At 36.5% G+C, this 27,566-nt stretch overlaps 1 protein-coding gene across 1 annotated transcript in view; it reads right to left on the bottom strand.

Annotated features, from left to right (window-relative positions):
* The window catches only part of TBC1D5 (TBC1 domain family member 5), a gene marked incomplete at both ends in the record, with an annotated part of 172,926 nt that overhangs the window by 10,474 nt on the left and 134,886 nt on the right, over window positions 1–27,566 (bottom strand). Inside the window, 2 exons of the mRNA XM_079538284.1 lie at window positions 10,979–11,078; window positions 26,210–26,370. Of these exons, the coding sequence (XP_079394410.1) occupies window positions 10,979–11,078; window positions 26,210–26,370 (261 nt within the window). The remainder of the gene's footprint in view (window positions 1–10,978; window positions 11,079–26,209; window positions 26,371–27,566) is intronic.

Here is a 27,566-nt window from a genome sequence, read left to right as displayed (position 1 = left end):
AAACTAACAGTCACTGAAAAATAAGCATGGCTTCAAAACAGATACTAGAAACCTACACAGAGCGGTGCTAAATGAGGACAGATAGTAGCACCGGTGGGAAAACTAGTCTACTGAATGCATCTGTCTCAGCCATCTCATGGCTATTCGTGTGAAAGACAAATCTGCACCTCTTCATTTCCACCAGGGAGGTGGAAATTACGCAGGCCTATAGTCCTGCAGGATCAAAGCATAACCTGGACTTAACTTTCTACTGACACAGATCATGTGTAGGAGAAGACTGAATCTGGCAATGACCTTATTACCATCACTCTTAGGTTCTTTCCTTTCTCCTATTCCACTGTCTTTCTGCAGTGCATTTCTCTCCAAATTTCCAGTTTAACCCCATCTCTTCCCAGGACCTTCTCAGGAAGGTGCCTTCTGCTGAGAGGAGCTAACTACAAAGAGCTGCAAATTACATTATGAATGATACCTTTCTATTAGTAGTACATGATTAGTGATTTGTGAACAACCAATTGTGCTAGAATAATGTTAAGCCTCTGTTTTTCATCCTTGATTCAAAGTCTCAATGCAAAAAGGCATTCTCATTGCAAATGTCATCAGCCGTAAGGGAAGAGATGTGTGCCACTTCAGCACTGCTATATTCCTAATGAAAAAACAAAAAACACCCAAATTCACACAGATATCAAAGCCTTCAAAGAAATCTTGTGTTCCAGTTCTTTTTTATCATTTTTGCAATGAAATATTTCCAAAATTTCCAACATTATACTAGTAATAGCAAGACATCTTTTTTCATTACCATTAGAAAGCTTTAAGGATGGACTGACATTTCGCTTCTGATAATAATTTTTTCTCTGTTTTTACTGCAAATACTTTATTTCTACTAGAAGTGTTATGGACTTCCGGGAGGAAAATCTGTTCCTTCAAATCTTGTTTAACGTATACATTGTTTTTATGCCAGTGCTAAGGTGTTCAATGACAACAGTGTATACACAGACACTCTGTGATTCCAAAGAGAACACATAAAAAGGATAGATGTGTGCCTCCCATGACAGGCGTCAGAGCATGCTGTTGATATACAGAAATGATTTTTTTAATAAATTTTGGCCCTGATGGTGGTGAGACCGTGTTCTATCCCACACTGCTTACATTCTTGATCACTGATTGTCTTGAGACAAATGACATCTGCACGTCTCATATGCATCCTTCTTTACCTATGACTACAAATACCTACTAGGACTACTACCCTCTGAATTTTTTTGAGCAATGTTTTTTTCTGAAAGTTCAAGGCGATTTTTTTCTTCTCCTTCCTTCTGTGGAATGGTTGTCTTCCTATTGCTGTTTACATTCACTAGAAATAAAAAAAAACCACAACCATAGTGTGAAGTGACAAGCAAATGACAATTTGTTCTGCATAAGTGACAATCTTAATAGCCATAAGAAATTGCAGCCTATCCTAAGGGAAAACTGTACTATTTCATTTCCTCACAATCTAAATGATTTAAATTGCAATGGATTGCAAACAATACACTAAAAAATTGCTATGGTTGTGCAAAAGGCAGTTTTTGTAGATCACATAGAGATTTCTAAAATGCAAAGTTGTCTACTCTTTGTATGGCTGAATTAATTGAAACTGCTTTTGATTTTACAAGCAGAATGATTTACTCAAATACCACTGTGGTAAATGCCACATGAAAACATGGATAGATTGAGAGTTTTGACAGCAAACATCCATAAAAGCCTGAAGTTCTATTTAAAACATACTTAAGGACATTTTCTATGATGTGTGTCATCAGTAAAGAAATATGTCAACCTGGAAGGAAAGCTAAAGCATCTAAACTAAAGACTTCTTTATTAAGAAGGAATACTCATTCTGATACAGGTGCTTTCCATTTTCAAGTAGCATAAATAGAGAAATTATGGATCTTAACAACTACAGGACCTTCTGTTCTCCTTATGGGTAGAGTCTGATACAGCACAGATACTAACTTGAACTATTTTGTTTTAGTTACTCATACGTATTTTTAAACTATTTTTTGGTGATTTTTTGAGACTTTTTTGTTTGCCTCATAGCTATTGCTTCATTTAAGAAATATCAGTCAGCTATTAAATCTAGTCTATGTTCACTGCAGACTGTTGTTTCTAAATCTTTACATCTGTGGCATTTCTGTAAAAGAAGACATTAGTGTTATATGTGCCATGAGAAGGTGGGTGCTACTCCTAAAACCAATGTTGTGCTCTTCAAGACTTTCTAGATATCCAAAGAGTATATACGGGTTTTGACTAAGATGACTACATGTTCTGTTGTATTGTTCCTTAGATGTTTGATCTCAGAAATGACTGAATTCTACAGTGAGTCCATTCAGTAGCATGATAGCTTCCCATGAAACTGTTTCATCTAGTAGAAGAGACTGCAATTTACATTAGCTTTGACTTAAAAAAAAGAAAGATCTTGTAAGCTCTGAGTCATATTTGTCTCACTTACTCAGAAGTCCTTGGGAGTACATTATTGACAGTAGTGCTGAATTTGTGCCCAGATTAAAACAGAAAAGCACATCAATCTCAGCTGTGAAGTGCAGTTACATTTCCATTAATAAAAATAATTAGAAACATGTTAAAGGAAAGCCATTTTCCTGTTTGCCTTATTTTTCCTCTGCCTTTTTGAATGTCTTATATAGATTTGATAAATCTGCGCGAACTGACTTCCTGTCTGCTCTTTCTGTAAGTTTTGGTCCTGCTGCTGCTCTGTTCTGAATATAGGGACTTTTCCATGTGACCTGGTTCATTTACTATCTGCAGTCCTCTTCAGTGAAAACAGTTTCTAGCATCATTCAAGTAGCTTCTATGCTCTTCTCCTAACGATGACAAGTGTTCTCAACATGATGGACAACCATAAATGGCTAAACAAAACATGAGAAGTGAAGGAAATATATTATATATGTCCCTGCTCAGCTGCCTGATTAAATGAAATGTAGATCTTGAGGAAAATAACAAGCAAAACAATGACAACAGTATGGTTCAGTTATAAGAATACCAAAGATCTTTATGGAAATAATAGGTAAGTTAACAATTCAGTCATGCTGGAATTTAGTTCTATCAAGGTTTTAGTCCTCTAAAGCTGACATCACAAGACAGATCAAAGCCTAAGAGATGCTGTGAAGGAAAGGGTGCACGGTCAATAGCAGTCAGCAGAAGGGAGATGCTCATCCTACAAAGTTAAAGAAACAACAAATGATGGAAGTAAATACCGTGACAGGAATTTGCTGAAACTTGCAAGGAAAGGTCTTAATGTAGGTAATTATGGAGTATGTAAGCGCCATTATTTTAATCTTCCCATTTTTATCAGGACTGCTGAGATGAAAGGGTTTGTAGGTGTCTATCACAGCTGGACTTTCAGGATTAGCACAGTTGTTAACTGTATGTATTTGACCTTAAGAGTCACCTTCATGAGACAAAAAGGTGTTTTAATTTCATGGAGCACTAAAAATTATACTTTTATTCTTCCTGGACACACACATGTATATCTGTATCTAGACATAAAAATAGAGTATGACCAGAAGGGAAAGCCTGAAAACAAATTTATATAATAAACATTTGTTTCACAGTAACTACTTCTGTATTGTTAAATAAATCCATTAGTGCTCTTCATTTATTGGATATTTTATATCTTTATATTTAACCAAGAAGAAACCCACTTAGACTCAAAGGGCTGTGTTTGTTGCAGTCTTTTTAACTTACAGCATTTCTAAACACTCCGGGTTTATGAAGTATGGATAGTTTTATTTATGTGCTGAGCATGAGGAAACTCACTTAATGCACTAATAATCTTAAAAAAAAAAAAAAAAAAAAAAAGATAAAATATTTCATTTCAACTCAAGGCACCAGAATAGTTTCCATTCCAATCTCATTCTATCCTTACAAAAATTTCAAAACCTTTCATCTTATCGCATGATAAAACAAGAATTGAGTATTATATTGTGTACATTTTACAAGTAGTGTACCAAGATCTATACTGAGTGATGTATCAGCCTCCAAATAATGAGCAATTAAGTCAACTTTTTCCTCCTCTCCCTCCCCCACTGCAAGAGATGTTCATAATAAAACACATCACTGCAACAATGCCGTTGACTATTGTAAGAGGGGTGGATTAAGCCAATGTAATTAAGGTTTTAAAGGTGCTATTGCACACAATGACTGAAATTATACTAGCAACTATATCCTGTAAGTTTCTGTTCTGTATTTTTATTTTTCCTTTCGTGCTCACCATGTTTGCAATAATTGCAGTGAAAAGGTGGCTTTGAACTATGTTTAATGAGTCTTCTGAGTAATGTTTGTCTGGGAGATGTCAGGTAGTATAACTCTAAGTGAGTCTTACAGTTGCCAGCATTTCCTGATGCCTGTGGCAGGGACGTGTCCTGTTATCTTACCAAAGATGCTCTCTGTGAACAGTAAGCCACCTAGTTAAAAGGTAAAAGACTTACTTTATTTTATTTTATTTTATTTTATTTTATTTTATTTTATTTTATTTTATTTTATTTTATTTAACTGTGATGCCATAACTTCCAGGCATTTTGTAAGCAAGCAATTACCTACACTCTACATAAGAAAGCTTAGAGCAGGCATTGCAGTGGCACAATGCTGGTGATGTTTAGGAGGGGGGATGAACTTCCCTTTCTGCTTCCCTTTTATAAGCTGTGCTCGAGGAGCAGAGATGCACTGGAATACTATGAAGGACATAGGAACATATTACAGATAGCAGAAGTCAAATTAGAAAATGCATTCTCAGGATAACCCTGTACAGGGTAAGCCCAGTATGGAACAACTTTTTTCAGAGACCCATCTGAATGTCCTTCTAGCTCACTCATGTCCAATCCACAGCCTGTGGGCTGTACGTGGCCCAGCCCAGCCTGACTTGTGGCCACCTCCTGCCCTACACCATCATGGTGGTGGTTCTTCCACACTGAGCAGCCCAATTTGGCCCATCGCTCACAACGACCATGTGTTGATGTATTGATGTGCAATAGGTACTGTTTGGACTGAAATCAAGACACATGGAGAGCACAGTGCAAGGCTAACTGCAGTTATTAATTGCATGCATTATCATACATTGGCTAAACACAGTTCTGTGAACAGTGAAAAATACGCACCTTGCTTTCTGCTTTGATAAAGAAATTTGAGAATAGGTTTCCAGATTGCAAAAAAAATCATGAACTTTTTGGTATATTTGCAACTCCATTTTCAGTTAACATAAACACAACAGCTGTGAATTTTGAAATGGAATGTGTAGAGTTGCAATCAGACTGTCAGGATAAAAATGTGACACGATCAAGTCCAATCTTACCAGAGAGAAATAACCCTCGTTTCACAATCATACCTTACATGTTACTGCTTTTTGGCAGCACGTACATTTGTGAACAGCAGTTTTCAAGGGTGAAGTTCAAGAAGAGCAAAATGTAATTAAAATCTCCAACCTTGGGAGCTCACAAAGAATGGCAATCACTTCCGTTGAACCAGCCCGATGTATCGGTTCCGCAAAAAACTGGTAAGATATCCCACTAGTTTTATGGTTTTGTTGCTCTTCTTTGCTTATGTTTTAATTAAAAAAAAAAAAAAAAAAGTTTTGTTCCTTATATACTTTAACTATATTATATATACATTATGAGGGCTGCTCCGAAAGTAATGCTTCCTATTTTATTATGTGCTCTTTGTATCTGTTATAGTTTCCATGGAAATAAATAGAAGGCATTACTTTTGGAGCAACCTATGCATATATGGCCCAAGACAATTCTTCTTCACTCAGTGTGGCCCAGGAAAGGCAAAAGGTTGGACTATTCTCTAGCAGTAGTAGTGCCAGTAAGAAGATGAAGCTCATAAAAGCAGGCAGACATATTTATTCTGCATAAACATGGTTATATCTTTGTTGGGTACCTTTGCACATATTTCTAGGGCGTTGTGCAGAACCACGTGAACTTACTCTTTGCAGAGCTGATGTGAGTATACAGGGCTTATTAGCAGAGGTCTGTGCTGTGAGAAAGTAGCTAAATTGCACCTGGACCCCAGCTCACTGTGGAAGCAACCTGCCTGTATTTATCCAGTCCTGCCCTTAAGCAAAAGCAAGAGTGGAATGATCTTAGTTCCTACACTTTCACAACCTGATCAATTACCTATCAGAAAGGAATAGTTTCTACATAAAGATCCACATAGCTGAAAATTTTCTCTCATGAAAAGGACTTGCTGCACTTGCATTTTCACATTCTTGGAGGTCTGAAGCCGCATCTCTGCTGGAAACAAATATTAGGTACTTCAGTTTTAAGAGCAGTGATGACGGATTGGTTCCTGTCTCTTATAAACAGATGACATTTTAAAATTCATCACTTTTCTCTCTGGAGCAAAACTGTCCAACTCATAAACATCTTTCACAACCTCTCATGTTATTACAGGCCATTGGAGGGTTTATGCTTCTCCAGAATTTCTATTGACCTTTTGCTAAAAGTTTGTGCTTTAATCCTGGGTGGGTACTGACAAAAACCAAACCCTAAGGATACCAGAAAAGCAGATGGCACTATTGTTAACTGCAGTCATTTGAACTGCCACATAACAACACTGTGTGGTCTCAGGCCTGAGATGTAATGAAGCTTGGCTGTCTGAGAACCTCAGGACTGACTTCACCAACACTTCAAACTCAACTCATGTCAAATGTGAAGAGAGGAGCCCACCAGCAGATACTGTGCGACGTTTGGAGTGATACTGGGGTGTAAATTTCTCACAGAAATTATTCATGATCTGCTCTAAGACATCAGACAGAGGTCACATTGAACAGGAGAAATATGACATCCGATGGCATCTGCTACCTCAATCCCTTTCTTCTGACACAGTTAAAGAAAAAGAAGAAGCAATTAAAATTATTCAAGAAATAAGTAACTTTATGTTAGGTTACAATACTGCAATATTTAACCAGTACATTACAGCTTTCTGAATCACTGAGCCCTGAGGAGTTTATGAACACTACAGAAAAGTACCTCACAAAAAAAAAGCTGAAGAAAATTACTGTATTAGTGAAGGCACAGGGGATATTACTCCTTGAAAAAGGCCAGTGGTGTAAAAACGAAACATCAGAAAAAATATATCTGTGATAATGCTGAAGCAGTAATAGCTGTGGCAAATATATTCTTTCACTGTCAGCTGAGTACTATTCTGCATTTATATTACAAACAAAGCCGCAGGACAGGCTTACAAGATTGGATGCATTTTCATTTCATTAATGGAAAAATGGAACATACGGAATTCTTTCTTTTGAAAGCTATGACAAGCTGGTGGAAAAGGGTGGTAACAGAAGCAAAATCTGCCTTCCTGTCTGTCAGTTCTACATACACAAATTTCAACAATTATCCTTGGAGGCATTAAAAGGCATTCCACCCCAGCAATGCTTCAGCGGTGAAGGGGGGATGAAAATTAAAGCCCTTTCTGCTGCACAGCTCTAAGAAGGAGACAAAAACCACACAATGACTTTCCTCTGTTTTCATGATCAAAAGCCTATTTCTAATTTCTACACATAGCAATCAGTAGTAATATTGCAGAATCAACATTCATTACCATGGTAACATCCCTTGATATTACAAGCAGTTAATTATGTCGTTGCTGTGTGGTTCACCGTGTGTGTTATTTGCAGAAGTAGATAAACATTTAATAAAAGCATCTTTGAATACACGAACAAAATAAAAACTGCTTTTCTATCCCTTGTGGTCATTCCTCATGTTCTATGCAAAAAAAAAAAAAAAAAAAAAAAAGCACTAATTAAAGGTATTTGCTGAAACCTATAGAAAGGCAAAGTTCTTGGTAAAAAGAAATCTGGTGACTTTATGTGGCAAAAAGTTCTGACTGAGATTTTAATTAAAAAAAATTAATTTCCTAAAAAGATATCATATAAAGGTATAGTATATAATATAAAATAGTAATATAATTGTATTTCATGCACAGATGTAAATTGCTAGATGTAAATTACTAGAAAAACAGAACAGATGACTTCTGATTATCTCAATCATTTCTGAGCTATAACATGACATCTCTATCACATCATAACATAACTGTCCTGACGGTATTCAGGATCCCCCCTGTAAGAGAAAGCACATCCTACAATTGTTTGATACTCTCAGTTCATAGTGCCAATTGAGTAGTTCTGTGCTGCACAGTGGATATACATCTCTGTAAGCTGGAATTAACACTACATCGTTAAAAAGCAAGCTGCAAATACAATGCAGAAAAAAAGCTAATAATTGAGTAACAAAGTTTGCACAAACTATTTAGAACAGGATTTAAAAAACAGACCTTAGGCAGAACTTAGAAGGAACTTATTTTGGGTGACTCCTCAAGTTTTGCATATCCATGTTTTTATTAATAATTTAGCCAACTATTAAATGCATGACAGCAGAGTCTGCATTTCCTAGCAGGTAACAGAGTATATTGCAGAATAACCCGACTTATTCAGCTAAAAAGCCGAATGACAGCAAGTGAATTTCAACATAATCAAATACAAGGAACATAGATGTAAACATTTCCTGATTGCACCTGGATGATAAAATCCTGTGTTTAAAAAGCTGTGCGTCACAAAATTTTAAAGATCATAGTGGATTATCACCTGAACCCATCAAAGTGTACTAATGTCATGCTGCACTACACATGTCAAAAAAGAGGAATTATCACGTGGAAGTAAAGAAATGACCTTCCCTTTGTTAAATTACCACTTTGCTTTGCAGTTGCTAATATAGCATATCCTGACCTGATTAACCCACCAGAAAAAGCATATTGAAAGCCCTAAAAAATTCAAAGGAAGACAATAAAAATGTTCTGCTGTAAAAAGTAACCTATTTAAGAGAATCAAAAAGTGTCCCAGCTAGCAAAGACTGTTGAGAGATTTTGATCACTATGTGTATATAATTCATTGTTATCTGCTCTTGGATCCTGAAATACAGTAATTTTCATCGGTAAGAGATACCTGAGGCAGTATTAGACTAGTTACAATAGCAGCCCTTACTAACCTTTCCTCTGACCTAGAAACGACCAGGTATTTTCTGAATTTTATTTTACTGTCATTTCTTGAAGCAATGAGTAATGGATGGACTCTGCAAACAATCCTTGGGGGTTGCTCGCTGGAACTATTGAGAGTTTTCTTGATCAGCTTGCTGATGTGTGCTGCTCAGATTGCCTCACAGATTTTTGCACAGGTCATACTGGCAAGAGTCTTGGTGGTTTTATTCCTGGCTTCCCATGGATCATCTGCTAGCTAACCTGCAGACAGCTAAGCTCTTCAGTTTGCAACTGCAAACTGAAACTCCAGTTCCAAGCAGGAACTGGTAAGGTTGGTGGCATCTCGGACTCTTTTGTGTTCTATTTATTGTAATTAACTGTTAATTGCTAAAGGATTTATGTGCATTTGTTTAACCCGTTGCCCAGATGCCCTTGCAGAAGGAATACACTACAGCAGAATAAAACAGCTGTGCTTAGAGGTTTACACTTGGCTTTTGAAGGCTGTGATTCCAAACTTTCAAATAACACAGTATTTATAGCTTTTCCTAGGATCGTAACAGTGGCTACTAAAATTATATGGACACACATAAAAGAAAATGAAAATGCAAGTACAACTTGGCTTTCACATCTTTTTGACCTGTAAATTTAGGTAATGTATATTTAGCTCTACCCACTGAAACACTCAATTTGAAATTATTTTGCTTCGACTGTGATGTTGCAGGATATAAACAAACTTTGAAATCATTGCACTTGTGCTCTGATTTCTTAATAACGGTGCTTTTTGCACATAACTAAATATAGTAACCTTTGGACTTTGGTTCAACACAGTTTAAAAATACTGCTTTTATCAAAGTCTAGCTAAGTATATTTAATACCTGAATCGACTGAAGCTTTTTGTTTATTTATTTTTTTTTTTTCTGATTAGTCTTGGCAATATATAAATCAAAATATAGAATGCAATATTTGTTGATTTTCTTCCCAAGGTAGCTTTCATTTTAACATATTTCTTCTGGTCTAAGCAAAACACTACAAAGTAGCCAGCCTACAGTAACACATTTTTACAAAATGAAATTGACCAGTGTACACTGTGCAGATGTTATATTTAAAGAAAGTATTTGGATTTTATACAACTATCACTACATGCACCAAGTATGATTCTGGGACTGCTGAACTGCAGACAAGCTCACAGAATGAGATGTGAGTTCTAGCACACCTCTAACAAACCACAAAATCTTTAGAACAAAGACTATCTGTGCTAAAATGACTAATTTTTTCTTAGCACTGTCAGCAGCTAATATACTCTCAAGTTTAATGGTATGACAGTATGATACCGAATCACAGAACCTCAGGGCTCAGGACAACCTCAGGAAAGGACCTCAAGAGATCATCGAGTCCAGCCCCACTACTTAAGCAGTTTCCCTTCACACAAGTAGGCATTCAGGTGCGTCTTGAATATCTCCAGAGATGGATACTCCACAGCCTGTCTGGGCAGCCTGTTCCAGTGCTTCATCACCCTTACCATAAAGAAGTTCTTTAGCATGTTAGTATGGAACCTCTTACGTTCAAATTTTACACCATTACTCCTTGTCCCATCAGTACACACCACCGAGATGAGCCTGGCCTTATCCACTTGCAACACATCTTCCTTTACATATTTATAAACATTCATCAGATTCCCGCTCAGTCTTCTTTTCCCCAGCCTGAACAGACCCAGGTTACTCAGCCTTTCCTCATATGGGAGATGGTCCAGATCCTTTATCATCTCTGTGGCCCTCCAAGGCACTCCTTCTAGGAGATCTCTGTCTTTTTTGAATAATTGCATACATTAATTCAATTTTTTTTTTGTGACATCTAAAATGATATGCAGAGTACTACATAAATATTATTTTTGTTCTAATCCAAACATGAGAAGAGCCTTTGCAAAGATTATTAGGTTAATATAGGGTATGGCACTTACCAAGATGTGTGTTCATCATCTTTGCACAATATTTGCACATGGCTTCCAAGTCGTTTAGCTGCCCTTGTAGGAATGAAATTTGGGCCTCCAATTCCTCCTCCTACAATAAGCATTAAAAAAACCAACATCTTTATATGACATACAGTAAAATTGGTTATACAACTTTTGAAATGTTTTGGTGTCTTCTAATTTTTCCTACTTCTTTGCTTTTGAGAAAATTTTGGAAATGAGGAGAATCACTTTATGGACGTATTTATTAAAAGACTTGTAAATTCTTTCGTGATTTCATGGATATAGGGCTTAGTATTAATGCTTCAGTTTTTTTTAATATTATTTTTTCATCTAAAGAGTCCAACAAACCCCTGCCTACATTCCCATACATTATCCAGGAAAGGTTAAGAATTCACATTTATTTTCCAGGTTACCTATTTGTTTCTGCTTGTACACAGCACAACAGTAATGGCTGAAAAACTCATCAAAGAGAAAAATTCACACTTCTGTTAGAGTAATTTTTACAGCAATTTCTTTAAAAGCTCAGAAAAATTACTTTTCTATTTCAAGACATACTTAATGAGACCTAATGTTATATCTCAATGATGCACTATCATCATATATTTTGGGATATTTATTTGTGTCACATATGCTCTATATGTATGCAAAACCTGCCAAGGCAACTGGAATTCCACAAAACCTATCATGTAGCGTTTAGGTGAAAACTAATTTAACTCACTGTAATACAGTGACTCTACATTATCAAGTTATTTAATAAAAATGCACCAAGTACAATTTAAAATACCATTAAAAAAATCATTTTAAGGCCCAGTGTTAAGCCATATGATCCATATCCACAATAGAAACTACATCAACCAACAATTTCTCTTTGAACTCTGAACTTTGAACTTTGTTTGCTATTTACAAATGCATCCAGTCTCAACTTCGAAGATGATTCTGGGAAAAAGTTCAGCACTTCTTTAGAAGAATACCTTTAAAGCTTAGACATACTCAATATTAAACAGTTTTTTGTTTGTTTATTTAAGAACACAATTAAATTGAAGAAGATGAAGGCAAAGTAACTTGTGAGCATCCTGTTTTTCTTAGAGTTTTACAGTTTTGTCATACTCTTTTTGATGGAGATTGCTGAATGTAAGAGTGTGAATTACATTTCAAATGAAATAAATGCAAAACTGCTCAGTAAGAATAAAGAAAATGAAACAATCTTGTTTTACACATACAAATGATTTTGATCTCCACCACAAACTGTGACACAGACGTAAGTAAAGGAAACAGAAGAGTACGCAACATATATCCAAACGCAACTGATGAATAAAGAGAAATTTAACGGTAGCATTTTGCAAGATCCAGCAATATCATTTTCTGGCTATGCACCTTTTCATCACATCTACAATCTATAGATATGAAATAATTTTTCACTACTATTTTCTTGTTATTAAGCCCTCACCTTATTTTACTCATCCCACATGCTTTTGAGAACTTAAGCCTCAAAGGGATTGAGTTGATGTTGGCAATTTATTGTTTCTGAAAGGTTAACCTCATTCAAAGCCTGCAGTTCTGTCACAACCTACACATGCATATCTGCATTGCTTCTCGATTAGTCTCCGCAGAAGACCTTGTGTGTATAGCTAATGACTGCAAGAAATAATCTACCATCAGTTTTAGATTGCCAGTGCACTTCAGATCTAGCTATAAGATGGGGAGAGGCAGCAGTATTCAAGTATCTTAATATAAAATAACATTTTCAACTTTATAAAAAATAGTAGTAATTGAAGCACAGTTTATCTTGAATGGAATATGAAAATTTAACATCTGGTAATTTATATTTTTCCCACACTATTTCTTCTTATTCACAGATCACAACAGCAGTAAATTGATTTTTAAATACTTTTGGACAGCTCTATCCACTTGTTCAGATTATATAACTAACCTTTTCAATGGCACAAAAGTTCTTCGTCATCTGGCATGTGAGACAGATGCTTAGTACATTGCTCCTTCAGCTCAGCTGGCATCTAACATGGGCAGCAGAAGCATTCAGCATACCCAGTGCTCACAAAGGAGGGTAATGTGGCCAGGAACTCACAGACAGTGCAAGAGGTTTCCTGCCAAGTATGAAATCTTGCAAAGGGCTGAATGAACGAATGCACTTTGAGCTTATTGTTTATCTGGCACCCTCAGAAAAAGCACCAAGGAGCACTGACAGCAGGATGAACAAATAGCAAGACAGTTAACTTTGCATTTGATACACAAGAGACCCAGATGTACTGCATAAGAAGACAACATCCAAATGGTGATTATGTGCTATGAGACAGTGCCCTTCCGGGAGAGTCACCTTCAGTACTGTGGCAGGTGATTGTCCCATGAGGGTGACCATTTGAGTAGGTGGTTTGCTCTGCTAGAGTTGCAGTTGAGTAGTGGCCAGTGTGCATTGATAACTAACAGGAGACTGTCAGGATCTTTCAAAGCGTAAAAGTTTATCCCCTGGACAGGGAAGTTGCAACTGAGACTTGACAGAGTGGGAAGAAGACATGCACTCCTAAGGATAGAAACTTGCACTTTGTGGCTCCTGGTAGCAGGAAGACTACTGTATGATGCAAGGCCCATGTTGCAGAGAGACTACTTGGGATCACCTAGTGTTCTGACTGCTTTCTGCTTTTTCATGCAGACACCAGTTACATGGTGATATGAAATCATTTTACCTCAAAAGTAACTGTAGGGCTCTTGAGCAAGGGTGAAGGGGACAGGAATCCTTGTATTGTTTCCCTTTAGCCCTATGGCAGAAAGGAAAAAGTCTGGATAGCAGTATTTACGGTGAAGATGTGCTGAAGGCCCAGTTGGCTGGGCAAGGAATTTCTTGATGAACTAAAATGATAAATGCATATATTGAAATGGAAATGGAGAACACACATGTGGAAACAATGACAGGGAACAAAAGACAAGCACACAAACACTGTTTGGGCACAGCAACAACATTTGGAAGGACAAAGCCCAACTGGAGCTAAAATTAATGCAGGACATGAAAGGGTAACAAGAAGGAATTTTGAAAGTATGAGAGAAACAAAAGAGGTTTGAAGAAAATATAGGCCTATTGCTTATTAGGGGAGATAACAAAATTATGGACAATATGGAAAAGTCTGCAGCAACAACATTTCTGCCTACAGCATTTTACATAATATCTACTCCTAGACCTTTGCATGTACAGCATGGACAGGTTAGTGAGTACCTTAAGAAGTCAAATGTGCTCAAATACTTGAGATATTGTGAGTTAACTCATGGGTGCTGAGAGAGCTGATGGAGTGGCTGTAATACCCATGGCTGATTCATGAAAAATCACTGCTATTATAGAATAATCTTGATGACTGAAGAAAGGTTAATTTTACGCTCATATTAAAGAAAATAGAAAGGAGGATCTAAGAAACTGCGTAATAGTTGGCCTCACCTTAGTCCTTGGAAAAATCGTGGAGTATGTCCTCTTGGAAACAATTTCCAACATGTAAAAGGACAAGACAAGAATCAAGAAAGGTTGACAAGGATTTACTAAGAGCAAATCATGCTTGGCCCATCTGATTGCCTGGTGTGATGAAATGACTGGCCATGCAGATGAATGGAGAAAAGCGGATTCAATATCATACATCATGACACATTTCCAAAAGCTCTATCATTTGCTAGGTGAGGAGGTATGCGCTGAACCAAAAGATTATACGTGGGCTGAAAACTGGTCAGACCCATCAAGCTCAAATAGTTGAGTAAATGGCACGACATCCAGTTGGAGGTTGGAAATGAGCACAGTAACCTCAGGGGCTGTTATGGAGATACTGGTGAATATCTTCATTGGCAGCCCGTGTGAGGAAACAGAAGGTGATCCCAGTGGGTTTTCAAATGATGGGAGGAAGATTCAGACAGGGAGGTGTGGTTGCCACTCAGTCAGAACTTCAATTCAGAAAGACCATGAGACATTGGAGGCCTAAGCAAAATACATGCTTTTGAGGTTTCTGTTCAAGAACCTTTAACAGATGCAAAATTCTGCACCTGGGAAAAAAACAAGCAAACAAACAATGCACTTATAAAGATAGGAAAAGAACTAGCTGTGCTTCAGGCCTGTTGAAAAGAATATGGAGGCAGCAGTATCTGCTGGGCTCAGTGAGAACTAACAAAGTGCTCACATCACAACTAGTGCAAACAGTGCTCTCAGCTACATTAGGAGGAATGTGGGCAGCAGACCCAGGAAAGTCAATACTCTTCTTTATTGAGTGCTCTTCAGGCCTCACTGAGAGCATCAGTTCAAGAAGGATGCTGAGAAACTGGAATAGGTCCAATATGGGCTACTGTGATTGTTATGGGTCTAGAGAATAGTCTTGGGCTTGTTTATTTTGGCAAACAGGAGACTAAAATTTATACTGGGAGCTGCAACAATGTGGAATTACAAAGAAGATGTACATAAATTCTCAGTAGTGGCAGATGATACAGAAGGCCAAAAATTGCCTCTTATGAGGTTCAAAATGCTCATTAGGAGAATATTCTCCATTAGGAGAGCAGTGCAGCACTGGAAGAGTTCCTATTCAAAGCCACTGACTTGATCCAATGTCAGTGACTGTACTTTTCCAAGTAGCAGTTAGAGCAAAAGTCACTTTCAATCAACATTTCTAACACCAATCTACTTACAGTATCTTTCAAAAATTGTTCTGCAAATTATGAATGTTTTACAGCTTTGTAAATGTAAGAAGCAAAATCAAAAAGCACTCCAGAGGAAGTACACCTTTTTTCCAATACTCTAAAGACAAATTCTTTGGCAGTAATAAATGAAACAACTGATTTATAGCTGCTATTGTGTAGATGCTGTCAATTCGTGTCTAGAAGTATTTGCTGCTCCTTCCTGTAAGTGCCAACTTTTGTGTTACACTGTGTGGAGTCTGTAAGTTCCCTAGATACCATTTTTATTTTGTGTACAAAGACACTTTGGGAATTTGATCCCTTTTACACATGAGCAAAGACCCATACATTCTTTGAACTGACCAAATGGAAGTTAAAAGGAAAACATGGTTCATCCTTCCTTAAGAAACTGACCTTTCAGCTAATCTGACAGATGCAGTATCAGAAACATGAACAGTGACTTAAACCCTCTCAGTCACAGCTCTCGAAGATTAACTAGTTGACCACAAAATTAAAAAATAATCTAAATAACTATTGGGACAAAAAATCATTGCCAAATTATTGAGAACAGTGTCCTACAAAGCATGTAAGTATTACGAGCTGTATGATGAGGAAGAAAACTAAATCAAACAGCAAATAAAAAACAAAAGGGATCACTGCATCAGATGTGCAAATTAAATGATGTTATTTTACAGTAAAACATATTAACAATATTTTCTGAAAATGTAGTCCTGGAATTTCAAAAACCTTACCACACTTTCAACATTACTGATGATTTAGAACCTTACAGATGATCAGTTATTAATTTAACAGGAGAATGAAAAGGAACTATGCTATTTGTGATGCCTCATTGATTTATATTTCACGAACCATCTAAGTTAGGGTAGTGTAGGGAAGCATTTACATCTCTAATCAAAGAAAGAATTTATTTGAATAACTCCATATACACATCTCCAACTATTTTTCTTGTGGTTAGACTGAATCTGCAAAACAAACAAACAAACAAAAAAACAACAAAAAACTGATTTACATACATGTTTCTCATATTTGTCTTTCTCCTTCTCTGTACCCAGAACCTTGCCTACATTGCTACATCTCCTTTTCACTTTTTCCCCAAAAACTGATTTCTCTGTGATGAATCATTTGCCATTTCTACCCTATTTTTAAAAAAATCTATACAGTTCTAGTGCCTCCATTTTGTCCAAAGCTCATTCTTTCCTTTTTATTACCTTTCCTTTCATCTATCTTCTCACCTTTATGAAGACAGCTCAGGAAATAAAATTTTTATACCTTTCCTTTTTCCTGAGCTATGTGGACTCAAATGAGATCTTCCACCACAACTCATTTTTTCAACAAATTTTACTATTTCTGAAAAACACGTATAACTAACTAACTGACAATGGTCATCACCTTCAAGAACAGATTACAGCAAGTTTTACAGTTGTGACAGAGTAATACTATTCTTTTACAGTTCGTCACTTTACAAGCAGCAATAAGGTTTGCAAAAATGATTAAGGTCACTGGAATTTATCATCTTACACAAGCCAAGGTCTGAAGAAAAATTGTTTTGGCAGAAGCCATTCTTTTTCATCCTTGCTTTTATCAGTTTAAGCAAGCTTTCTGCCAGATACATGACATGCAGCTTAACACAGAACTAGAAAACTGGGAATATCAATTCATGAATTCAGGTCTGTAATGCCTTTCCTTCATGCTAACAGTAAGTTTTCAGTCTTACTATTCAGGAATTGAAAGAAAAATTAGTTTTGTCCATCTATTCATGTAGAAACCCAAGAAAAAGCAATTTTGTTATCAATGGCTTACAATTACATATGTCCCAATTTCTCATTCCTGAATATTCAGGCGAAATTCCATTCGGGTGAGAACTCAGCGGCTCTTGAAGTCGATCAGCCTAGCAGCACTACCAAGCGGTAAGTGCGATGGAATATAAACTGTCTTTAAGTCTATTTCAAGATATGTAAGATGCTCAAGCAAGAGTGTTGCAATCAAAAATGGAATGCAAGAAGTGACAGAGTTGTGTTGGAACAGAAGTCTAATTTTACTGATTTGGTGGTACTCAGTGACGGGTAGGGTGAACTGCAGTGAAAAAGTATGTAAGAATATAATCATTAGCGGTACTGCCCAGAATACTCTCCCAGAGTACCCTTCCAGACTGTAAATATTTGCAAAGGAAAGGTAGTTTTTATTTTTTTTAAGTTTGTAGCCTCTAGATTTTTCCTATATTAACTCGCTCCATCATATTTTCCACGGTCTCAGTATTCATAGTAAAAGCACTAAAGAGCAAGCCCCTCAGCACTTGGCAAATTGACAGGGCAAATTAGAAAATAATTCTGATGAAGTATTGAAACATTTAGAGGAAAGTAACTGCAAAAATGACATTGAGTCAGGGAAATTCTAAAGCCAGGGACTTGTTCAGAGTCTTACCAGTACTTAAGTGCTTATTCATAAAACATACACAAGGTATACCCTTAGGATATTGGTAGAATTTTGCATGTCAAATAAAATTCAGATGCATGGCATAAATTGCTTTCTCATTTAATTTGATTCAAATTTCCCTCGAGAAAACAAGTACTGGTTACTGTTTCCATTTTGTGAAAATTTACTTCATTTTATTTTTTCAATCTAATGACTAAATATAATTAAATACAAGATTTAACTTACTAATATTGAACCACTCATAGTTGGATGTTGGTTGACACCCACAGAATTTATGATCTATGCCAGCCACAGAACACTTTATAGCATATGCTGACAGTTAAACCTGAAATCACCATTTCTGAACAATGAAATACTTTAAAGAAATTATATATTAATTTATGTATTATTTAATTGCATCACATCCAGACCATCATCAGGAACAAGATCTTATCCTGCTTGGTGCCATACAAACATAAATAAAAAACCCTTATTCTGAAGGACTTTTCAGTGTAAGCCAAGAGAGAACAGATGGCTACAGAAACACATATGGAGCGGACATGAAAACAATACGGTGATATTAGTCAGTCTTATAGACATGGCTTCAGTATGTTACCAACCAAACTGTTGCCAATGGAAAGCAGGAAGTTTTTGGAGTGCTCTGAAGAATCATAAGGCATTTGCTTTGCTGATGTTCAGAGAAAGCTTCTGCATGAAGAAGAGGCTATGAAATGATTAGATGTGAGCACAGTTTCTTTTACTTGATGACGTTCACCTGGGATGAACTGGTGATGGAAAGAAAATTTTTTTCAAGCAAACACAGGACATGAGGGACTTGCAACTGCTGGCACTGCCCCATGGGACCGCAGTGAGACACTTTAAGAACAAAATCCACTAAATGCTGGAAGATCTATGGAATGCAACAAATCATGCACAACTGACTGTGGAAGGATAGGTACCAAGAAAATCTGTAGTGTTTCACTTGGTAAGTGAATAGTTAGGGCAACAGAAAGAGCTGTAAGAAAATAGAAATTATCCCTTAGAATATAAATACTGATAAAAGGTTTCTGTCAGAGCTGCTGTTGAAACTGTTGACTTAACCATATTGCAGTATTTTTGCAGTATAAATAATAAAATTGAGATATTTATTTAGTTAGTACTTGGAAATGCCTATAAATAGACACACACATGAATGAGTTCCTCTGTTATTGGTTGGCATCACATCTGACTGATGCTAAGACCACACAGACGACTAGGGCAAATGTAAGAAAAATGTGAGCAGAGGGAAAAAAAAACAAAAACATTTTCTGAATTTAGAGCTCTCTGAAATAATGCTGTAACTATTCTTGAACGGATATGGAATGATAAATACACTATTATTCTACTTTGAATAAAATTCATGTTCCATGTTTCAGTATTAGGCTACTGAAGTATTTGGCTAATTAAAGAGCCAGTTAAGAAGGATACACATATGGAATTATGCTTCTTAATTTTGCTGTCTCAGTAAGTATGTAAATATACACAGTTTAACATATATAAAGACCTTTATGAAGGACTCTTACAATATACTTTTTGTTCAACTTATCTTCAGTTAAACTTGTTTTAGGCATCAGTTACAGAAGAGTTCTGCTGAACTCCTCTTTATCTAGACTAGATGCATTTGACCTTTGATATGCCTTCTACCATGAGTCAGAATACAGGCCAGATTAGGATATTATTATTTAGAAACTCTGACTTTAAGGAGGTAAAACTTAAGTATAGTGATCATGCAGTGATAATAAATAGATACAAATGAAAACATTTATACAATCTTGTTAAAAGAAGTACAAATTCTGTTCTTTCTGTATGGAAAGGTTTAACCAAACAGACAAAATAAGAATCCAACAACTTTAAATCTAACTGCACACCTATAATCCATTGCACAATGGGAAAAAAATAAATTCCCCAAACACAGAAACCATTTCCAGTCAAAACTAACAAACAAACAAACAAAAACACCAAGAAAAGCCTGATATAGAGAGATGGAAATGCTTTTGTTGAGAATTCAGCACAGGTCTCTGTACTCTGTACTGAGATCTTCACAGAAATGGACAGTAATTTTGTGGTGTTATCTTTAAAGAGTGGGATGAAGGGAAGAGATTTCTATTTAAAAGGAAAAAAGGGCAGCTCAAACTACCAGAGAATTCCCAGATACATTTCTCTTTGCTACTGGGATGCTAAAACATTGACTTCATGATTAATGGGAGGAAAGAGCATGCACAGAGCCAGTTCCTGTACCTGCTGAGCTGCTGATAACATGATTGCAAAGGAGTAAATTATTATGCTTCTTGGCTCCTAAGTCACTTTGATCCTCCTATAAACATTGCCTGTAGTCTCAATAAGTCCAGATGTGGACATTTTTCAAATTTTCCTTCAGTGTTACAAAGGGCACTCCAATAATTAAAAAAGCTCTTACTACCATCTTTCGAATTGCATAATTCTAATTTGCTTCCACACAGAAGTCACTGGAAACTCTAATACGGCTGCACATATCTGAATTGCTTGTACCAGGAAAAGACAAATTATGACACAAAAAGCATTGCCAAGCCAATTGGATTTTTATTCATCGTATTTTTTTTTCTAAACAATTAACTTCCTGCTTTTATCACAGTACAGTTTATTTTCCCTGAAATGAATCACTCCAGAAAAGATAAGGAGCATTAGAATTCAAAGCTGCCACTTATGTATACAGCTGTCTTTTCACAAAATTATATGAAACATGCAAGTATTTCTAATAAAAACTTAAAAAGGCAGCTTATTTTTCCTCACATTGTTTTCAGCTCTTTTGAGTCACACAGCATGTTGTGAGTGCCTGAGGAAGGAAACAGAGAAAAACATCACACTTCCTAAGCATTTCAGAGGTTTTCCTATGAACTGTGCTCACGTGACACCTGGCAGCACCACCGATTCACTATTCTTTTCATGTGCCTCTAAAATTAGACAAGCTGAAGTACTAAATGAATTACAGTTTTCAGGTGTCTGATTGCCCTGTCACACCAAAATAACAAAAGCAACTGCCCTAAAGCGTTAATTGCTTAGTTAAATTTTAAGGTACTGAAGTTCATTAAACTTTAGGCCCTGAAAAACAATCATCACAGTCTTTAACTTTAGGCTTGATACACACTGATCAAGCAATTAGCTGTTGAACACAGGCACTAATTTATTCTGGCCACACATTATGTTGTGTAACTGAAAAGGATCCTTTACTCATAGCATTTATATTTCCAAACAAACATTCAGCATGATTAAGTATGGACTGAGACAAATATTTTGCTTGAAGCCTTTTAAAGAGATTTAAAAAATGTGAGGGAGAAGATACACAGAAATCCAGGGTCTTCATGATATGCCATTATGCACAAAAGGCATGCTTTTCTTCAAAGGAACTTTTGTATGCATGAATTTTTACGTGTAGTTGTCTAGTGTTAGTTTGATTATCATATAATAGAATCAAAGAATCCTTAGAGTTGGAGGGGACTTCTGAAGGCCATCCAGTCCAACTCCCCTGCAATGAACAGGGACATGCACAGCTACATCAGGTTGCCCAGGGCCATATCCAGCTTCACCTTGAAAGTCTCCAGGAATGGGCATCAACCACAACACTCAGTAATCTGTCCCAGAGCCTCACCACACTCACTGTAAAAGACTTTTTCCTTATACCCAATCTAAACCTATCCTCTTTAATCCCTTTTATTTTCTTATGCTATCTCTACTTGAGCAGAAATGTCAAACTTATATGTTTAAATCAAGCTTCAAAATCAGCAAAGCAGATGCCTACTTAATTGAAAATTATGCCATAAGTTAATTTTCTAATCTGCAGGGGTATTCTTAACAACGCCAAATCAGTCAAACTGGCAAAGTAAATCACAGACTGTAACAGTTGCTTCTACCTGCTTGTAAGGACAATAGCGTATGCTGTCAAATTTGACTTAATTAAAAAGTCTATGCAATCAGAACCAGCATGACACAGATATTTTTATTCCGGAATATTTCTTTGCTAAGAAATGGGGATTCTGATTGACCAAGTTTACAAATTATTTTAGTAAAGAAAATAAACTTCTCCAGATTTTTCTTTGAAGTATTTTTTTTTTAAGGAATATTTTAATCAAAACATTTTCCAAATGGATCATTTGTTTTTTGTTAACTTGAAACACTTTACATATAAATTTATTTATTAAAACATATTTATCTAGATCAAAACCTTCTTTTCAGTCACAAATATATTTATCCTGCTTTTTTTCTGTGAAAGTTGTAAAAAGTTTACACTGTTTGATTCAAAGATCCCTCTCTGGCACATCTCTGTAGCCATTTACAGAATTTTCTGCCAGAATGTGAGACTACCAACCATATTTGCTAAATCAAGGTCTAATCAGCTTTGCTCTTTGCTGAAAAGAGACTCTCCTTCATATTTGCTGGATAAGAAAATGTAACATAATCAGAGAAGTAAATGGACCACAAATGTACCCAGTTTCCTCTGCTGAAGAGGAGGTGGCAGTAAGCAGGTTACGAGAGGAAATTTTCTAGGACTTTATTCCAGCAAGACCAACCCAGCCTGAAGATAATGGGCACTATATGTTCCTGTTTTTGTTTATGGCAAAATGGTTTCAGGAACTGTGATGTGTCAGAAAGCAGTAAGCTGTCTTAAGAGGTAGAGAGGCATTTCACTGCTGAGCACAAAACAGACTTCCGAACACTTTTAGTGGGCCTCACATTAGCACTCAGCTTAATGCCACTCAATAATAATGTGAATCACATCAGGCTTCCATAGGCTGCCAAAACATGATCTGGTATGGTGCATTCACAGTACCTTTCAGTACCTTCCCATACTTAAGGGAGCATATAAACAGGAGGAGGAATGATTGTTTACATGGGTTTATAGTGATAGGACAAGGGAGAATGGTTTTAAACCAACAAAGGAGAGGTTTAGGTTAGAAATTAGGAGGAAGTTTTTCACACACGTGGTGGTGACACACTAGACATACTTGCCCAAGGATGTTGGGGATGCCCCATCCCTGGAGGCACTCAAAGCCAGGCTCTGGGTAGCCTGGTTTAGTGGTTGCTGACCCTGTACATAGAAGGGGGGTTGAAACTAGATATCTTTGGGGTCCTTTTCAACCCAAGCTTTCCTTCTATGATTCAGGCCTGAGGCTATAGATTCACATCTTTAAATAAAATGGAGGACACCTATTTCTGTCAACAGTAGTATAAAAGTCATTCCATTGATCTTTGTATTTAAAAAGGAAAAAAAAAAAAAAAAAAAAGGCAAAACAGAAGACCAGATATAAGACAAATGTTTTTATCTTAAATAAGAGTCTCTTATAAGAAATGGAGTTATCTCATTCCTGGAGGCAATGAACCGTGTATCAATTTTGATCATAATTATTCCAAAGAAAGTCTCGCTTGTTGGACAGACTTTAGGAAAGAAAGAATTTAAATAAGTCATATTCCAGTTCATGCTGTCTTAGAATCACAGACTGGTTAAAGTTGGCAGGGACCTCAGAGTCCATCTGTCCAACCCCTGCTCCAAGCAGTGACATGTGGAGCAGGCTGCCCAGGCCTATCTCCAGGAATGCCTGGAGTATCTCCAAGGAGCATACTCCAATCTCTGGGCAGTCTGTGTCAGTGCTCAGTCACCCACACAGTAAAGTGCTTCCTGGTGCTCAGGGGGCCCTTACACTGTACACTACTGCAAAGAGACTGACTCAATCTTCTTTGTATCCCTTCTGCACGTATACTAAGAAGACATCCCCTGAGTCTTCTCTTTAGGCTGAACAGTTTCAGCTCTCTCAGCCTTTCCTCTTGGGAAGGATGCTCCACTCTCTTCATAATCTTTGTGGCCCTTTGCTGAATTACCTCCAGTGCGTCATGTCTCTCCTGTATGGGGCAGCCCAGATCTGGACCTGATACAGGTCACACTTCTGGAGTGCCTTGTGATGATGATGTTCCTGTTCATCCTCTCACAATGCTACAGTATATGTCCTTTGGTCTGTGAAAATCACCTATTAAAATTCCATATTGAAGGACATATTTTTATTTATGTATTCTGTTCTCACTTTTTCCTTGAGAAGGGCATTAATTCATTAATTAAAAGCACACAGATGAAGGAGAATTGGATTCTCCTTCATCCATAGAATGTCTGCATTTAAAATAATCTTTTTATAAAGTGATTGATGCATGGCATGTTCCAACAATGATAATTTTCCTGGTGCTTAATAACATAATCTCTGTGATTATTGGACACAAATGTAAAAATGTTAAGTTTTTATAAATAAAACAAAGATTGAGCCCATTGTGCTTTTTTTTTTTTTTTTTTTGGGCCCCCAGAGAACAGCTGTAAAGGAAACAACTATACCACTGGACAATTCTGAGGCACATATTTTGGGACCTCAGGACGAACTGGGAGTTTTCTTTAAATGGAACACTGGATAACATGAAACTTACAGGAAAATAAAAACCAAACATAATCTTGAGGAATCAAAAACAGATTTAAACAAACCTTTCCTCTAAGAGTTATGGTAAATTTCTTATTTCTATATTAAAAGTCAGTAAGAAATTGAACATAAGGAAATAGATTTTGCCACCCTAAAACCTTTTCTAACTGTCAAATCATATAATGCAATAATGTAAATTACTGCAGTTCAAAGAATGTTTTGGAAAAGTAATGCTCATTGTATATTATCATGATTACAAATCTATTGAAAAATATATAATGACTAGAAATCTGTTGCAATCAACAATTTTGTTAAAAATCCACGAGAAGAGATCAATAAAATTTCACAAATAAGAGAGACCATCTACCTGAAAATCGAAAATTGACTGAGCATTATCATGGAAAATTTTTCTGTGTATTCTATTAGAGAACTCTTGGTGCAAAAAACCCAAGTTCTGGCTGGGATAAAAGTTGTAAGCAAAATTTGGATGTAGATCTTGTTAAACTGAGTAAAATGGAATTTGAATATTGGTATTTTTATTTTTTTTCAACTCATGAGGATAAGCAGAAAGATACTGTTCATTTAGCTTTAAACTCAGTTTGGTATGTCTTAAATGGATACAAAGCAAACATAAAGCTTCTTCTCAACTAACCACAAAGTGCAGCTTTTCTTTAGGTGTCACTGAAGTATGTGAAACAACAGTTTCAGTGAACAAAAGCTGAAAAATGTTATTGAAAAGTAGGCATTTCATCAAAACGTTTCAAATATCAAACAAAACGTGAAAGATTCTGCTATTTGGAGAGGAAACTGCTGAGACGTTCAGATTAGATTTCTGTGCTACATTTAGATCCATTTCTAAGATTTCTGAATATCCAAAGAATGCTCTAACATAGAAGTATTGCTATTACAATTTCTTTTTTTATTCAAATCAATGAGTAATTATATGAACATACACTGGCAAAATGGAACGGAGAACTGGCTTCATCTCCCAAAAAACACAACTTTTTTTCCAACTACATAGCTGGATTTTAATCAGCAGAAAGTCAGTGGGGAACTGGTATGCAAAACAAACAAGAATCCTCTGGCTCCAAGACATATAAGGTTTATTAAATTAGTGCTCCTATAATATCTTAATATCTCTTATTAGATGAGAATTTATTTGGAACACACCTATGAAAAATTTGTACTCTTCTTCTTAGCTGAAAACATTCTGTCTTGTGGCCAAATGAAAGATCAGAGGGCTGTACAAAAAATAAGACTGTGACTACAAATGCTACAGACACTGCGAAATCTCTGATGTATTAAAGAATTTCAGGGACAACAGATGGACATGTTTGGATCTGCTGTGCATTCGTGCTCCTCACTGAACTGTTTATTAACTTCAGGACTACACCAAAAGTCTAACAAAGCAAAGCAAAGAGGAGTTCTTCCTTTCTTTTTAGAGGTTTTGGACTGTTTCAGTTTCATTTCCAGTAGGATTATGGGATGGAATCCATAATGGAGGTGTTACTCAACAGAAACAGTTTAAATAGCTTATTTCTGCTTTTGCCATTAATATGAGCCGAGGGAAACATTTTCAAGTATGAGCTTAATGAACGAGAGAAATGATGGCTGTAACATGTAATGCTGTGTGACAATTAAAATAGCTTAAAAATGTTAAGGAACTCACAGACTCTTTTCTGCTTATAGTCTTGCTTTGGGAACGAGAACGAGAGATGGTGCTAAAAAATGAATCCTTTTTTGAAGCAGACAAAGGTGGAGATCCTGTAAATTCGCGTCCCCCAGGCAAGCTCTCTATGCTTGGAGATGAGCTGATTTTTGAACTTTGACCTATAAAAGAAGCATAAAGTAAGATGAGAATTAATCAGTGGGCTGTTTCTTTTCCCTGTAAATACACATCAATGAAATGTTGAAGTGTGTGAGCATGCATTGAAATTGAAGAACTATTCTGACATACACAGGACTTGATTTTTGTATGAGAGAAAAACACAAATCTTAATGTATATATAGGTATATATACATACACAAACTACATAGTACATACACAGGTTGCTCTGAAAGTAACGCCTCCTATTTATATCCATGGAAACGACAACACATACAAAGAGCACGTTAATGCCATTCGATAGAGCAAATTTTCAGTTACAACGCACTATTTTTCAACATATTGTCCACCATTATCACTGCATTTTTGCCAGAGATGAACAAAAGCTTGTGTGCTGTACTTGTAAAAATATGCACCAGTATAAGAGACGCACTGTTGCTGTCGCCACTGCTGAAATGCACCACCACCTGATTGTGCTCATGTCCTCTGTTTGGTGTCCAGAAATGTTCAGCAAGCATCAATGAATGTCAATGGGTACAAATTTTTCCGCATGGAGGAATTTAGTAACACACTTTTATTCCTTACACATTTCCATGTCAGATGCCACTCAGTCAGACTGCCCCTCTAATGCCATCTGTTGCATGGCAACATGCATTACATTGGTAGGAAGGTTCATTCTTTGCTGCTATACCACCACGATTTGCCTCTGACGTTTTGGGCCATCATAATAAAATAGAAGGTATTATCTTTCAGCATCTTTCAGCAGGAGATTCCATATGATGCATAACGACTAAAAGTATACATCATAATAAAAAAAATCTCACCTCATCAAAACTGCAAAGGAAAACCTTTTTGTTTTAACAAACACATTATAAAACTTGACAAAGAAAACTGAGAACAAGAACACTGGATTACAAGAATGGGTTTAACATTTAGTAACTAGATGACAATTTCTAGGCTTGCAACAGAAAATTGTAAGTTGTGTTTGAGAAAGAATATAAATTCTCCTGCCTCAAATTTTAAGGTCATTTTCATGTGATAGATTCTGATGAAGCTCGCTTTCTAAAGAATCTAGTGTTATCCACTGTCATAGTGAGGACACTTGGGTACACGGCTGTGCTATTTCACCACGATGCTGTATTGCTGTATGTAATCAAGCAGTTTATGACAAAAGACCATTCCTTCCAGTTGAAGCCCGCAA

The sequence above is a fragment of the Tetrao urogallus genome (genome assembly GCF_951394365.1).
Source record: "Tetrao urogallus genome assembly, chromosome: 7".
Taxonomy (NCBI): domain Eukaryota; kingdom Metazoa; phylum Chordata; class Aves; order Galliformes; family Phasianidae; genus Tetrao; species Tetrao urogallus.
Note: the sequence above shows the minus strand (reverse complement) of the source record. Positions and strands in the feature narration are given on the sequence as shown.